We start from the raw sequence: 15,836 nt of genomic DNA on the forward strand, positions 1-15,836 counted from the left end.
TTAGGAGCTTTCTCTCTCCAGAGGCAGGGAGACAGAGCTCAGGGAGTTGGGGGTGGGATGGAGGGGGTCTTCAACACTGGAGATAGCTGCCTGGAACTTTTCCCTAAAGCTGGCCCTGCATTTAACACAAGCTGGTTTTACAAGCTCAGCAGGCCTTGGCATGGAGTGTGTGGAGTCCCTTACAACAAAAGCCTTCATTTCCTTTTCCTTCATTTCAGGTGTCCCGTTCCCCCCCCCCCCCCCCCCGCACACACGGTTAACACCCAAATGAGGACTTTCTGTGTGGTCAGCAGCCATCAAAAATTTGCATTGGAAACTTCTTTGGGGGTGGGGGAGGGGAGACCTTGAACAGACTAAAATCTTCCATGGCCAGATAAAGGTGGTGAATCAAAGACTGGTCTAATCTAGCACCCTAAAGACCGAAAGAAATTACTATTCACACCAAAAGAAACCAAATTTCATTTTGCCTCCTTTATTTACAAGTTTCATTTAAATATCTCTAAGAGTTAGAAAATCAATGTCAAATAAGAACATTGCTATACAGCTTAAAATACAAATGTCAGTAAATATTAAAGAACAGGGTTAATCATTTTTCTAAGTCAATGCTTGATAAGAATTATTTTCCAGGAAGCAAGTTACACATCAGGTGCCCCAGGCATAAGGGACAGAGCCTCAGCCTGCTCGGCCACCCGTGTTCCCTCTCAGTGATATGCGAGGCAGTTCGTATGAGGACAGTACTGCCAGCTTTTATACCCCAGCTCCAAAGCTACACTGGGGATTTTTCTGCCAGGGGAAGGAGTCATGTTCAGAGACAAATGCACCACTTTAAGATGAAACTAGGATGGCTCAGTTCCAGGATCCTCTGGTTTAATCTGGGAAGTAGAGGCCTCCCAAGAGCTGTCAAATGAAGATAGGTTACCAGGAACTGATGGACCTAAGAGTCAAGCCAGACTCCTTCTGAACACATTTTCTTGTTCCCAACAATTCATTATTCTCTTCTTTCGCTGACTCAAGTTCAAACTGTTTGTATTTCACTTATATACAAAAGGTGCCACAGCTCAACTGCGTCTAACCTAACTTTTACCCAGTGTGTCCGATACGAACGATCTTTTAGGCCAATCACACTTCTGGGAAAACCATGATTATATATTAACATACCTCAAAATTCACATTTTCACTATAACAAATCAGCTTTTTTAAAAAATAACAAATTAGCCTTAATGTTACAAACAATCCTTCAGAAAACTGAATCTAAGTAACTCGACCTGGCATACTGATTTGAATTTAGAACTACACCATCTTCCTTATTTTGACCAATCCCCAGAATCAGCAGAGCTGTATTCTTTATACATAAATCAATATCTAAATTATGCCAATATTACCAGTTTCTTACCTACACTAATACGCAATTTAAAGAAACAAGGCATACTTTATTCAAGTTATATCCAAAATATTAAATGGTCAATGTTATTTTTTAGTTAGTTTTAGATGTCTCAAAATTGAAAGCTTTACATAAAGAAATGATCAATGCTTTGGAAGACCGACAAGTGCCACCAACCCCCTCTCAAATCCCAGTGCCCTCAAGCAATAGCCCGTGTGTCTCAGAAAGGCCAATGACACCAGAAGGGTGGTCTGGGAGACAGACATGCTGGGGCTTAACCAGGACACTCTCCTTGGAGCATTCAGGGAAAGAGCTGAGAGAGCTCACAGTGGAAAAAGGCAGACAATAAACCGGGCTTTCTTTCATCTCGATATAGCAGTTAGAAAGCAGGCAATATATGAGGCAGGGAGAGAACACAGATATGCTTGGAGAAGCAGGCGGGAAGTCTGTATCCTCTCAGCTGTCCCCCGAGTTACTGAATCAGATGCATTTTATGACCCACGAGAGCGAGGCTCTCAAACAGGATTCAGACAGTCTGTAATGCTCCGAGGTGCACCAGGGTTTAGCTGGCATCAAGAACAAAGGATGTCAGACCGGCAGTCTTCAGCTCTAGCAACAAACCTTCATGCAAGCCCAACAGTGGTGATGCACGTTTCATTTCTCAACCTAGGAGATCAAAAGGAACACTAATGGTTTCAGAATAAAAGGACCGAGGCTGAAGCACTAGAGACGAAGCCCCTATCACTGAACAGTTACACTGGAAAACGGACAGGGGAATGTCCCCCAGCTAGAAGTCCCCCAACACGTGAATGAATGTCACGGGGACATGAAAAGTCAAACTCTCGTTTATTTCAGTGGATGGCACAAGGTGGAGATGAGGAGAGGATCACTCGACGTAGTGCAGGAAGACAGAACTGTCAGCTTTGTGGGATTATATTTGTGTTTCTGTTTAGGGACACATTTCCTGTTGTTTAAATGCCACCGCAATTCACGAGAACATGAAATCTGTTCCCCAAGAAAGGAGACACGTGGTTTAATTTGAAATCAACACAAAGACTGTGCTGCCCACAGAAGCCATTACGGGTCACATTTTTATTTTTGCCCCGACTCCTCTACTAAATACGGTCTGGTCCCTGCGGAGTAGCCACGGCGGCTCAGCCCACAGTCTCGCGGCAAGTGTCCCGTCTGACAAATCTCACTCCTCCCTCTTCCCCGCTGCCTCTCTGGATGCAGGCAGCCCTGGTCAGCGACTTCTCAGTCCTTCGTGTTTTCACCTGTCCAGGTTCAGGCGGAGTCTTACTTAAGTCCACAAGCCACGGCATCAGCCAGTCCTGTCTCCTGTCACAACAATCATCCTCCGTAATCGCACTTTCTCCTTCCCTGCAACTCTCTGAAGAGGGAGTCTTCCTCCCGGACAGCACTGCGCAGTCAGCAGCAGCAAAGCACGGGTAGGAGGATTAGGTGGAATTCACAGAAGAACGTTTGAGAGGTATAATCAGAAAGGCTAAGGGCTCTAAATAACCCACACAGAGGCTAAGCTCTGCAGGGTGTTTTATTAATGCAGGGAAAGCCAGGAATTAAAGCTGAGACAGAAGTTACCTCCGCGTATGGCTCAAGGTTTAAGGGGCGGGACACAGCAGAAGGGATCACAAGCCGCACAAGTGAGTTCAGCTGGTCCAGAGGCCTAGCCACCCCCCCCCACCCCCTCAGCTGAAAATCAAGATGAGTCATTCCAAGCATGCTTACAGCAGGTCTGTTTGCAAGTTTGAGGGCTCAGTTTTAGAGCAAACTAAAACACAACGAGGACGCAGCATCACAAAGTGCTTTCACAAGTATAATCACACAAAAAAGTTAAAATATTGCATAGAAAAGTGTCCTAGAATATGTTTTGTAAACCCAGGTCTTAGTAATTTAAAAATAAAAAATAAAACCTCCCTTCATAGTCTAGACGTCCATGATTGTGAATCAGGAAAAACCGCCAAGTCTGCCGATTTTGCGGCACAACCTCAGAAAATCCTGAAGTTCTTCATATTCTAAGAACGATAATTAAATTTACCCTTTGAAGGCTCAGGCTGACAGTCTAACAACAGTGTCTTTATAAAAGGACTTTGGCTCTGGGCCCAAGCCTATGTGCTCTCAATGCTCTGCCCGCTCTACGTAGAAAAGGTGACCAAACACATGGGGACATGAAATCATGCCACTGCTTTTAAACCAACGCTGTTTTTTTCCTCATGTCAGTCTGTGATTAAGCAAGCTACATCCGCTGGCCTTACTGTCTGAAGAGGCAGCTTAAGACCACGGGAACATGTCTTAGCAAAGCATTTAAGTTGACCTTGGCCATACGCGAGCCTCTCAGCCCCCCTTGTAATATGCATCTATCGAGTCTGCGTTAAAATACGCCACCGTGACAGTGATGTCATCCCTGTACATCCTCGCCAAGTCCTCTGGCAACGTCAGCATCGCCGTTAGCCGCTCCGGCTCCATCTCTCCATACTCATTGGTCCCTATGGCGTGTCTGATGAGACGCGTGGCTGCGTTTTGGTCGGCTGCGTGGCGCCCCTGGTCTTTGCGCTGCAGCAGCAGGCTCTGCATGAGCCCCAGCTTGGAAGGTCTCTGGGCCAGGTCTGGCTTGTGCCGACCCACTTCGGCCAGGTGCTCCACCACCAGCCTCACCACTTCCTCGTTGCCCAGCACGTCCCACAGGCCGTCCGAGGCCAGCACGAGGAACTTATCCTGGGGCCTCAGCCGGTGGTAGGTGACCTCAGGCTCGGCAGTCAGGTAGGGTGGAGTATAGTAGTGTGGGGGGGTGAACTGGTAAATGTTGAGGGCCTCGGTGTCAAAGCCCCTCTCCAGGACGCTGTGCTGCAGGTCTTTACTCCACTTCAGCTGCACGTCCCCAAAGGCCCTGCAGGGCATGAGGACGCCCAGCAGCCTGTGGTCCACGATGACCGTCCTATCCTCTGATTCAGGGTGCTCCCTCTTCAGCCGTGCCAGCTCAGCCGGGTTCCAGGCATTGTGGTCGCAGGTGAGAGGCAGACAAGACCACATGCCATTGTCTTCCTGGACCCCAAGGATGGCTCGACAGTCACCAGCGTTTGCCACATGCAAGTGAACTCCATCCACATGGGCCATGCAAGCTGTTGCCCCGGAGAAGGCAACCTGGAGTGAAAGGTTCCTTGTCATCTCATCTTCCAGGGGGGCCTGGACTTCCAGCGAGATGTCAGAATCCAGTCTCTGGAAGGAGTGCATTAATGCTTCCTTAATGTTGAGTCCCATTTCCATGTGCAGGTCAAGCAGCTCCTGCCAGTAGACGCGGAGGTGATCAAGGTGCACTGACGTGACATCCTTGTAGATACTGTCCCCTGGGTGCTTGAGCCAATGCAGGATAGGCAGCAGAGGCTTCATGCTTTCCATGGCTCCCTCCATCTGCTCCAGGGTCTGCTGGGACATCAGTGACACGGCCACGTAGTAGAAGAGCCTCTCGCTCACTGCTTGAGCACATGCATGGCCACCGTGTCCGTCAAAGATGCCAAACATCAGCCCGTTGGTCTGTAGGCAGGAGGCGATACCTCGCCGGTCTTCCACTGGGGAATTGGCAGCCAGCTGGTTGCTCTCAAACCGTAACACTGAATTTGGGACTCCACTGACGAGGTCAAGAGTCTTGTGGGCCGACTCGCCGGCTCGCAGCACTTCATTTACCTGCTGAGGGCTGAGCTGCAACTGAAAATCATCTTCCTCTGTTGATGTGTGTCTGTAGGCTTTCTGCAGAGCAACGTCACTGCACGGGACACTGACTTTTCCGGTGCCTGGTACCTGGGAAAAGAGTCTCCATCTTGCTTTATTTCTATTTGAGGCACACCTTGAATATAAACGTCTGCCTCCCTGTAACGTGGCAATGCTGTTCCTTGCAGAATTTTTTAAGATCCAGAAGGGCAAAGTACTTGACATTATGAAACTATACCAGCAAATGTGTTCCTTCAGCAAAAGGGGCTTTCTTTAGACCTGAAAATTAAAGAGTTGAAGAAAGCTCAAATTCAACTTCTTAAAAACAATGACTTCTGAAAACATTTGCTACCATTCTGAACAAAAGCGATTTAAGATAAACTTCAAGAGTTGACTAAATTCAAAATACTTAAGCAAGTCTCCCTACCTCCCAATACAACACACAAATAACATTCCAGAAAATGGAGAAAACAGGGTTTTTATATGTTCTCCACTCTTAGCCACTGAAGGCTTCCCCACAGGGCTTACTCATTCCTCACAGCTGACCCAGGGGCCCCCCTTTTTCTTTTCCTTCCCAAATCCTTTCCCTTGCCAGAGCCCAGGGTCTAGCTCCCATGTTCACTTTCTCCAGCAGACTGTTTAAATGTTTATTTAAATATCTGCTTCTCCACTATGCTGTAAGCTCCATGAAATCAGGAACCTAGGCTCCCTTACTCACCAGTGGCTTTCCCAGTGCCCAGGCCTATACGAGGTACACAACAGGCCCTCAACTACTGGCTAGACATAGCATTTCCAAAGGCCCAAGAGCACACCAGGTATGACCCTAGCTGTCTGACATCAGACACACTGCTTCACTTGCCTGCGCTTCAGCTGTCTGACAGTGGGATAAGAACACTAGCCTCATGAGGTTTTGTGAGGATTTATTTTATTTTTTTTTAAGATTTTTATTTATTTATTTGACACACAGAGAGAGAGAGTGAGAGAGAGAGAGAGAGAGAGGGAGAGAGCACAAGCAGGGAGAGCGGCAGGCAGAGGGAGAAGCAGGCTTCCTGCATGAGCAGGGAGCCCGACGTGGGGCTCGATCCCAGGACCCTGGGATCATGACCCGAGCTGAAGGCAGCGGCTTAACCAACTGAGCCACGCAGGCGCCCCGGTTTTGTGAGGATTTAATGAAATTTGACCCTTCTGCTCCAAAAAGGTAGTTATTACTTTTATTATTAGGTGACTCCTCTAGTCATTCTGTATACATTTTTATATAGTTGAAACCACAACGTACACTGTGGTTTTCTTCTTAAGAGCATTTTATTCATGATAAACATTTCATGCATGTGCAATACCCCATTTTGGCATAAACAATCTCAATTTACTTAACTGTTCTCTAACGTTGTAGATTTACAGGGCCTTTCCACTGGCTAACATTTTATGAAACACCATACTGCACTGCCTTGCACACCAACCTTTTCCCTACTTAGGTTTTAACCTACTTATTTCCCAAAGGAGGAATCAGTAGGTCAAAGCGTGTAGACTCATAACTGCCTAACTGATTTCCAAAAGATTCACATCTGCTTCTACAAGGACATGACGGGAACAGTTTCCTAGCACCTTCAACAGACTCTGGTGGCATTTTTTCTTAGACAAAACCAACCAACCAACCAACCAACCAAACAAACAAACAAAAAACTGCTCTATTTTCTATTTTCTCCGGTGACCTAAGAGGAGCGTTTCCCACATGTTTTAGGATTTCGTTCAGGAGACCTGCCCTCCTCCAAGTTTGTCCTTTGGGGCACTGGGAGCTCTCAGAATTGAGGATCTTCCTCCTCCCCCCAGTTCCACCCACTCCCGAACTTGGGCCCGGGCGCTAGGTCAAGGAGTACAGAGGGCGCCTGGCACCTCCCACCCCTCTGGGGCCCTGCTGAGAAACCAGGCAACGGTGTCCGACGCAAGTCGGTCCGCCGCAGCCGCAACCGCAGCCGCAGCCGGGATACAGTTTCGTGTCCCTCGAAAAAACAAACAGGTCCCAAGTTCAAGTCTCTGACCCACAGCCTCATAGATAAGAGTTCGGTCTCCGGAGTCCACCAAGCCCGATCTCCCTCAAGCCCCGGCGCGACCACGTCCCTGAGCCCCAGCTTCCCAGCCTGAAAAACAGGCAAATTCAGTCGAGGCGCCTAACTCACAGGGGGTGCTCCAAGGGCTAAAGCAGCTCGTGCGGGTGCCCGGGTCCGAGGTCAAGGGTCCTTGTCAAGTCCGCGAGCCCACGTGGCGCGTGCGCGCGATGGGGTGACTGTGGCTGCGGGCCCGCCCCCTCACCTCAACTCACCCGGGCTCTCTGCCTCATCACCTGATCCGATCCTGCTGGCCGGGGAGAGCCAAGGCACCGGCGACGCCCTGCGGGGTGGAGAAGTCCCCAACCCACGATCACCCCCTTCCCTACCTCGGATCTTCGCTCCCCTCTCACCAGCTTGCGCCACCGCCGCGCCGTCCGTCCCGTCAGTTTGGCGCCTGCTCACAGTGCCGCGGCTGCCACTCCTCCCGCCTCACCTCCTTGAAGCGGCCCCTTGTGCAGATCCAGATGGAGAAGGAAGCATCCTCTCGCCGGCTCTTATTGGTTTACCTGCGGAGGCGGGCCTTTGACGGACAGAGGAATTGCCCAATGGCTAAGGAGGACGAGAGGGCGGACAGGGCGGGAGGGACCAAATCCGGTTCCTCCCCACCCGTCCCCACCAGTCTCCTGGGCTCCGGTGGTGGGTGGGCTGAGCGCCCCGCAGGCTACTCCACCCGGCATTCAAGTGGCTGGCAACCCCACCACGTGACCTCCCACACACTGCACACCCTAAACCGAGCAGCCCCTTCAGTTCCTTGCTGTTGTTTAATAATACCTCACGGCTTCCCCTCCATTGCTTTGCCGACCCGTCCAGACTCCTCTCTCAACCACTTGGACACCTCCCTCTGGGGGCCCTACGTACGCCTCTAACACATCTTTCCGGGGACTCATCTTCCTGCCAAACCTGCTCTTTCTCTCCTACCCTAACCCAGTAATGGGCCCACCATCTTCCCAGATAGCCTAAACCAGAAGCCTGGGAGTCTTTTTTTTTTTTTTTGGAAGCCTGGGGGGTTTGTGGCGTACCCCCCCCCCCCCCCTCAGTTATCACCCCCCTCCCCCCCGTCAGTTATCTAATCTTGTTCATTTTATCCCCCAACTATCTCTCCAGTGCATGCATTTGTCTCCGGCGACTTCACTACCCTATTCCAGTCCTCTCATCTGGTCTCCCTGACTTCAGCTGCCGACTTAGCAGCTCTTCCTCTACAGAATAGGCAGTGACCCTTCTAAAACTCAAATTCCTGCTCTGAAATCTTCACTGGTTCCCCAGGGAGCCATTGGGCCTTCAAAAAACAATTACATTGGTCTGGTCACTGACAGTTACCAGAAATGGTTAGTGACTGGGAGGCCGAGAAAGGCTGAGAACCAAGACACCAGATAATCCCTCAGTCCCTCACCTTGTGGGATTCCAGGTTTCCCCTGCTTGCTTACTAATGGCTTTACTCACTCTTCTACTTACTGTGGTAAGGCAAGTGCAGTGCTTCCCTGGAGGCAGAGAAAACTAGGAGATGACCAGAAAGGCCACTAAGAGAGCCCTGAGAATGTGGTCTTCGGGAAGGAGGACATGCCGGCTTACCTGGAGAGCCTGGCCAGCCCACCTGGACCCAAGGACATGCTGCCATCAAACTGCTCCTGTCAGACTTGCTCCTGGTATGACATTTATACTGCCACTCACCTTTGGCCCTTTCCGGAAGTTTTACCAGTAAGTCAGAATTTGCAGTATCTCTCTTCCTGGATATTGAGAAGGCATTTTCCGACTGAAACTAAAAATAACTCTAAGGCATTCCAAAGAAATGGGTGCAATTTTATTTTTCATATAGATAATTCATTTGGGGTGACAAAGGGTGACACAGCTTAATTACTCCATCTGCAAGCATTTATGAGTGCCTGAGGTGACTGCTGGAGACATACAGCTGGCTGTCCCCACCACACTTTTCTGAGAAAAATTATGTCACTCTGCGAAGTCTGAAACCACAACGGTTTTCTAAGTTACCGCACACACAACAATTCCAAAGTAAAAAAATGTACCCTTGATAATTTTGTGTGCACCGGAACTTTCGTTTAAGGGCTATAGCTAGCTTAGTCACTGACATATAATCGCCAGCCCAAGAACTCCAGCCAGTCTCCCTGGGCTTCTTTGTTTCAAGGTCTTATACGTAGAAAAATGAAGGAAAAGGACTTACCTTTCCTTGGGAAAGGAAAAGCAGCGGATCAGCTGTCATTTTTTGAGGAAATGTAAAAATATTCAGCCTCAGTCAAAACCAAGCAAATGAATTAAAATGAGATACTGGTTTTTGTCAATCAACCTGACAAACATTAAAACATGATTAGTACTTCATATTGGTGAGTAGGCATTGCCATCTAGGCAGCTGGGAGTGTAAACTGAGGCTACCCGATGGACAGGTCTTTGATCCACTTATTCTACTTTTTTAATTTATCCGAAAGAGACGGTCAAAGGTAGGGGCACCTCAGTGGCTCAGTCGGTTAAGCGTGTGACTCTTAGTTTCGGCTCAGGTCGTGATCTCAGGGTAGTGCGATCAATCCCCACCTTGGCCTCCGCACTCAGTGCTCAGCGTGGAGTCGGCTTGAGATTCTTTCCCTCTCCTCCTTCTCCCTCCCCCTTTCTCTCTCCCTCTCCTCTTACCCACGTGTGCATGTGTGCTCTCTATCCAATAAATAAATAAATAAATAAAATCTTAAAAAAAAAGATGAAGGTAAACTATGAATTTTGTACAGTAAACATATATATCTATCACTCCATCTGGCTCATCTTGTATAATCAGGAACAAGAAGGAGGAGGAGGGGGAGGAGGAGAAGGAGAAGGAGCAGCAAAATTGTATTTTAAAAAACAGCCTGACCCGGGTAGGGAGTTAGATCCCTTGAGTGATTCTGGCAAAATTCCCTGATTTCCCAGCTACACAGATAAGAGCTTCTATGGAACGTTAGGAAAGCTGGATCTGAGGATGTTGTTGTGTCAGGGGGACCTGAGATGGTACAGCCAGTCTTTTTTGCGGCTGCCAAAACTATAACATCTAGGCCTGCTATCTGGGAGAGTTTGTAAAAACCTCAGGTATCTTTCTTCTTTGCCAGTGCGCAGATGTGCTTATCCGTGCAGTGGTTCTGAGGCATCAGCGCTCCTCAACCCAGCCGAATAAACCCAGAAAACCCTTCCTACCCCTCTGAGCACATCTGTGCTCTCAGACAATTGTCTCCCAGACTGGTGCCATCCCAAATCAAGTAATTCAGCTTCACCACCTTTGCCCAAGCAGGTGGCTTTTCTTGGTGCCATTTTCTCCCAAACTGACCACACGTATGGACACGTGTGTGCATGTACGCATGCACACACACACACACACACATACACACCCCAACCCACAGGGCCCCCTCTCCTTCAGAGGGAATGGTTAACAATCCCTGTAGAGCAGCAAACTCAAGGACATATTTAGCAAGTCTTGGAGATGCTAGAATTAAAAAAAAAAAAAATACAAGTCTTGTCTCAGCCCTCTTCTCAAACCTGCTCTGAAACAAAAGAGCTTGCCAGGTTATCAGGAAGCCTCAAAGCGGTTGTGTTAATCTTCTAGCTCATACAGCCAAAGCTAAAGATTGCCCTTTGCTGGAAGCAGATAGTAACATTAATTTATGCATTTTTTCTTCTTCCTCTTTTCCCCTTTGTGCATGCCTCTTTGCAGGCAGAGAAAAAGTTGAGCATCAGGACACGTGCCCAACAGTTAACAATGCTTATCTCTGGGTCATGAAACTTTCACATTCTTTCCTTTTCCATTTGTTTCTTTACACACTTTCCTTTTTTAACATGCAGCACGTATTTAATAATCAGGAAAATCCCCAATAATGTCTGTCCTACACACTAACACATACGAGTGGGAGAAGAGAAGGCCCAAGTGGGCTGTCTTGGGGCAAAGGAGGGGCAGGGACCAGAGGGCTATTTTATATAGGTAAATCAGGGAAGGCTCTCTGATAAGATAGGCTTTGGAGAGAGATCTGAAGGAAGTTAGAGAGTGAGCCTGGCCTATCTGGGAGAGAGCATTCCGTGAAGAGAGAAAAGCAAGGACAAAGGTCTTGGGCTTGAATTTTATGGCCAGGGCTGCAACCTTGAGTCAGGGGTTGCATCAGGAAATGCATCAGGAGAACAGGAGAAAGCATTTACTCATGCTTTCTGAAAGTGTGTGCCGTGGAGCACCATCCCAGAAAAATAGTTCTGAGAGAAAAGAGTCCCATCTCTACCCACCCCTGGAACAGATTCACAATGAACAGGGACTTAGTCAAGGCACTGAGAAATCATGCAGCAAAAGGAAATCATCCAACTTTATTGCAGCAATTCCAAATATTTCACCGTGAACCTCCTTTTTGCTATAAAATCTAGTCACATCTGGCAGAACCCATGTACTTCGTGAGAGGCCCACATATCCATTCTTTGAAGTGCAAAATAAAGTTCAGAGACCTGAACTGACTTCCCCAGGTTCCCAGGGGTCCCGCTTTACACTTGTGGCTAAGAAGGGTCCAAGCCCTGCTCTCTGGACTCACAGCCAAGCCACTCTTCTAGAAGTGTTTTATCCACATTTAATAGCCTAAGAGGTCAGTTTGAGCTTCTCTGAAGCCAGAGGAAGAGTTCCCCTGAAGGAAGAAAGTTACTCACTCACCATACTTCCTCTTTATTTAGCCAACCTTTTTTTTTTTTTTTTAAGTAAGCTCTAGGACCAATGTGGGGCTTGAACTCACAACCCCGAGATCGAGTCACATGCTCTACCGACTGAGCCAGGCAGGTGCCCCTCATTTAGGCATCTTTAGGTAAAGACTAATTTAAATTGGGCCTTCATCTCTAAGGGTGCTAACAATGTATGTGTCTTTTCTGAGCCTGGTCTCTTAGTGGGCATGCTGGGCTAGTGCATTGCAAACACACTCATGGAAAAGCAAATATACTTTAATCAGCCAGTAGCAACAATCGAAACCTCCACTTGAACACCCTACTTCTTGTAGAAGGCTGAGAATCCATGAACTGGGTATTTTTTCTTCCCTGCCTAAGGACAGGGTGGCACTGTGGCCTCGGGGCTCATTTATGAAGTTTTTGAGCATTTTTTATACCTGCTTTTCCAAAAGACAAGAGCCTCCTCTAGCACAAGGCAGCCCAAGTAATGTGGTGGTTTCAGAGGCTGGGCTGTGGGTCAGGCAGACATAAGAACCCCAGCGCTGTCATCGACTGGATATATGACTTGGGCAAGGGACATCGGTCAAATTTAGAGTCTCTGTATTGCCCTGTGCTGAACGGGGCCAGTCATTCCCATGTATGTTGTGGGGTCCTATCCCTCCTCCTAGCTGTATAGTGACTATGGAATGGGGGCAGAGAGGAGTATGTGGGGGTGTTGAAGCAGAGATGTCCTCCTTTCCTTGACTCTGGAGCTATTTCTGTCTGAAGAACTAGGACCCATCACTGTAATCAGGGCACCCCCATCCCCAGGCTATGCTGGAGACTGGGTCAAATTTAATTCAGCTTTTTTTTTCATGCTTACCTTCTATTCCATGTACCTACCTCCAGGGCAAAGCCCCTGCTGTTTTCCTGCCTGGAATGCCCTCCTCCATACCTTTGGTGAGCAGTGGGGCCATTGCCTCAGGCCTCCACATGCCCTTTTCCCAATAGCCCGGTGGTGCTCAGTGGCATTGACCAGTTGCCTGCTGCACCCAGGACTGGAGCCCCTTGGACAGCAGAGGAAGCAAGGGCTTAGGGTGCTCAGCAAAGCCAGAGCACAAACAGCAGCAAAAGTATTTTAAATATTTTAACAAGTAGTAGCCCCCCCCCCTCCCGGGGCAAGTTTCTTTCCTAGCATAGCTAGCTAGCCTGGGCCCCTGCTGGTGAATATCAACTAGGATGGACCAGAGACCAAGCTACAGCCTCACACATGGCCACAAGGGGGCGTAAACACACTGCAGGAAGCACCTGAGCATCTCTCACTTCCTAGAGCTGGTGGAGGGAGTGTGTGTGTATGTGTGTGTGTGTGTGTGTGTCTGTCTGTCTGTGTGTCTGTGTGTGTGCCTGTGTGTGTGTCTCTGTGTGTATGTGTGTGTGTGTCTGTCTGTGTCTGTACGCATGCATACGCATCCCTCCACAATGCTCGTACCGGGAAGTGACACTGTCATCAGTGGGGAGGCTAATGCCTTTCAAGGGGCCTAGAGAGTGGTGGTACAGACTTGGCTCTGAGGTAGGCCAATCCTGGCCCCAGCTCCAACCATGTGACCTGGGGCAAGTGTCTTAATCAATCTGATCCTCAGCATCTCATCTGCAAAATGGGAATAAGAATGGTACCCACTTCAAAATGTCTTGGGTCAATTCATGAAATGAGTTAATTAAATGAGTCAATTCATGAAAAAAAGTCAATTCATGGACTGTGTTTACTTGTGGGTCACCCCACAGGCACATGGAACATGGTCTCAGAGGAGGTCCAAAGGAAGGTGCCTTAAAATAATTTGTTAGTTAATATTTTATTGAAATAAAAGTGTGAGGAGAGAAATCAGAATTATGTTTACCTTCTTTATAGTTACCTATCACTTTAGTAACATCTTGCACTGTTTTTATATTTAATTACCTATGTGAGGGCCCTATAATCCTTTCAGTGTGTGGCTTAGGTAGGTTTTCAGTTCATGGAGGCCCCCATAGGGGCTGCAGCTGATGGGGCCCCCTGTGTCTTAGGAGGTGCAGTCCCTGAGGGGCCCAGAGTGGTTGAGCAGATATACATGCAGCGCCCAGGAAAGTGTAGGTCCTGGTGCCATCCTCTGAGGGAGAAGCTGGGTGGTAGGCAGCAAGGTTCACATGGGGTCTGCAACCCTCCATCCCTAGAGACCAGCCTACTCCCTCAGGAGCTGACTATGGAGAGGCCCCACCTTAGAAACCCCCCATTAGTGCTCTCACCTGGGCCCCCACCTCCTTCAGGCCATGCCCAACCCTCTCCCTTCTGCCCTACTCACATGCCTCTCCCTGTGGTTCTTTGACCTCCAGACGGAGTCCTCTTCTGTCCCCTAGACTTGTGGTACCACCTCGGAGAGCATTTAGGGCATCTGGGGGGCACTTGTCACTTGGTTAGGGAGACTACTGGCATTCGGGGTTGTCAGAGGTACTGGAGGTCCTACAGGGCAGTTTCACCCAACAAAGAATTGTCTGAGTCCTGCCCTACCTTCCAGTGTCTCACCTGGATGTTCAGACAGGTGAAGGATCGATTTGTCTTCATTGGAGCCTACAACCCTGTTCCTTTTTTCCAATTATTTTTTTAAACTGAAGCATAGTTGATATGCAATGCTACATTAACTTCAAGTGTACAGTGTGTTGGACAAATCTATACGTTATGCTATGCTTACCACAAGTGTAGAACCATCTGTCATCATATTACACTATTACAATACCATATTCCCTATACTCTATGTTTTATCCCCGTGACTTATTCACTCCATACAATCTGGTTCCATTTTATTTGGAAACACAGAGTAATGCTTGTACAGTTTTAATATATAGCGAATCATTGTACTTGATGTTGCTTGGAATTTTACCAATTATGCATAATTTGTGCATTGTGCTGCTCATAATCTTGAGAGACAAAATTTCACCTCCTATGAGTTAAAATATGATGACTTATAAAATATTGTACAGTGGATAAATGTGTTTTCAAGTTCAGTGAGTAGATGGGATGTTTTCATGTCTGTTCTAAAAAGTACAGGAGTTGTTCACTATCTAGGAAAAATCACACCACGATGGCAACAATACTCATGTCCCTCTGCCTGGAATGAATTTGTAGCTGCCATGTTACGAGGCTTCTGTATATGGGTACAAGCCTCAAAAGACCTCATCACATCCTTGTGAGCTAGCATTTACATTCTGATACACATATTATTTTATTGAAAATTATGTTATTTGTATATGTAAATGTGTAATATGAAGAGCTGTCCTTTATATTACAACTAAGGCATTTAAGTGATTTTTTGAAATCAGGTGTGTAGATAAATTGTATTTTCTTTGATTTTCGTTGAAGGCTCATAATGGGAGGTATTGCATTTATTATTATAAAAAGTAGGCTCTGAAAAGAAAGTTGGCTCTGGGAATCTCACAAACACAATATGAGCCAAAAAGCCAGAAACTAGGAAGATTTCTGAAATGAATGATTTCACTTATTTGAAGTTCAAAACCAGACAAATGTAATTTATACTATTAGAAGTCAAGATGGTGATTACTTTTGGGAGGTAGGAACTTGGTGAAGACAGGGGGTTTTGGGAGTGCTGGAAACATACTTTTGCTGATCTGGATGCTGGTTCTTTCTATAGGTGTGTTCAGACTATGAAAAGCGAATAACCCGAGTCTCCTTGGAGGAAACATTTGACAAACCCAATTGAGGGACATCCTACTACTAATAAACCGGCCTGTACTCTCTGACCATTTCAGTGTCACGAAAGGCAAAGACAGATGGGGAAAATGTCCGTAGAAAAGGACACTAAGGGCACTGGACAACTGAATGCAGTACATGATCTGGGACATGATCTGAGAGTTTCTGTCATTGTTGTTACAAAAGACATTATTGGGACAATTGACAAAATATGAATAAGGTATGTTGATGAGATAATAGTAACATAACAATGTTA

General features: G+C 47.5%; 1 protein-coding gene across 5 annotated transcripts; it reads right to left on the minus strand.

Annotated features, from left to right (window-relative positions):
* Nucleotides 1–462: 462 nt before the first annotated feature.
* On the minus strand, nucleotides 463–8,844 carry PDP2 (pyruvate dehydrogenase phosphatase catalytic subunit 2). 5 transcript variants are annotated; one of them, XM_073880176.1, is made up of 3 exons: nucleotides 8,779–8,844; nucleotides 7,560–7,729; nucleotides 463–5,383 (listed from the first exon to the last, which is right to left on the minus strand). In XM_073880176.1, the coding sequence occupies exon 3, from the start codon at nucleotides 5,327–5,329 to the stop codon at nucleotides 3,734–3,736; it is 1,596 nt and encodes a 531-aa protein (XP_073736277.1). In that variant the 5' UTR covers nucleotides 5,330–5,383; nucleotides 7,560–7,729; nucleotides 8,779–8,844; the 3' UTR covers nucleotides 463–3,733. The 5 variants fall into 5 exon arrangements, with proteins under 5 accessions (XP_073736277.1, XP_073736276.1, XP_073736278.1 ...); XM_073880175.1 differs by having other exon boundaries at nucleotides 7,560–7,758; nucleotides 8,779–8,829; XM_073880177.1 differs by lacking the exon at nucleotides 8,779–8,844 and having other exon boundaries at nucleotides 7,536–8,151.
* Nucleotides 8,845–15,836: the final 6,992 nt, after the last annotated feature.

The sequence above is a fragment of the Callorhinus ursinus genome, unplaced genomic scaffold (assembly GCF_003265705.2).
Source record: "Callorhinus ursinus isolate GAN/ISIS: 27379988/994484 unplaced genomic scaffold, GSC_fseal_2.0 scaffold37, whole genome shotgun sequence".
Lineage (NCBI taxonomy): Eukaryota > Metazoa > Chordata > Mammalia > Carnivora > Otariidae > Callorhinus > Callorhinus ursinus.

Bases quoted from the DNA above. Each gene is read 5' to 3' on its own strand.
- PDP2 (XM_073880176.1), bottom strand. From the start codon at position 5,329: ATGTCAAGTACTTTGCCCTTCTGGATCTTAAAAAATTCTGCAAGGAAC.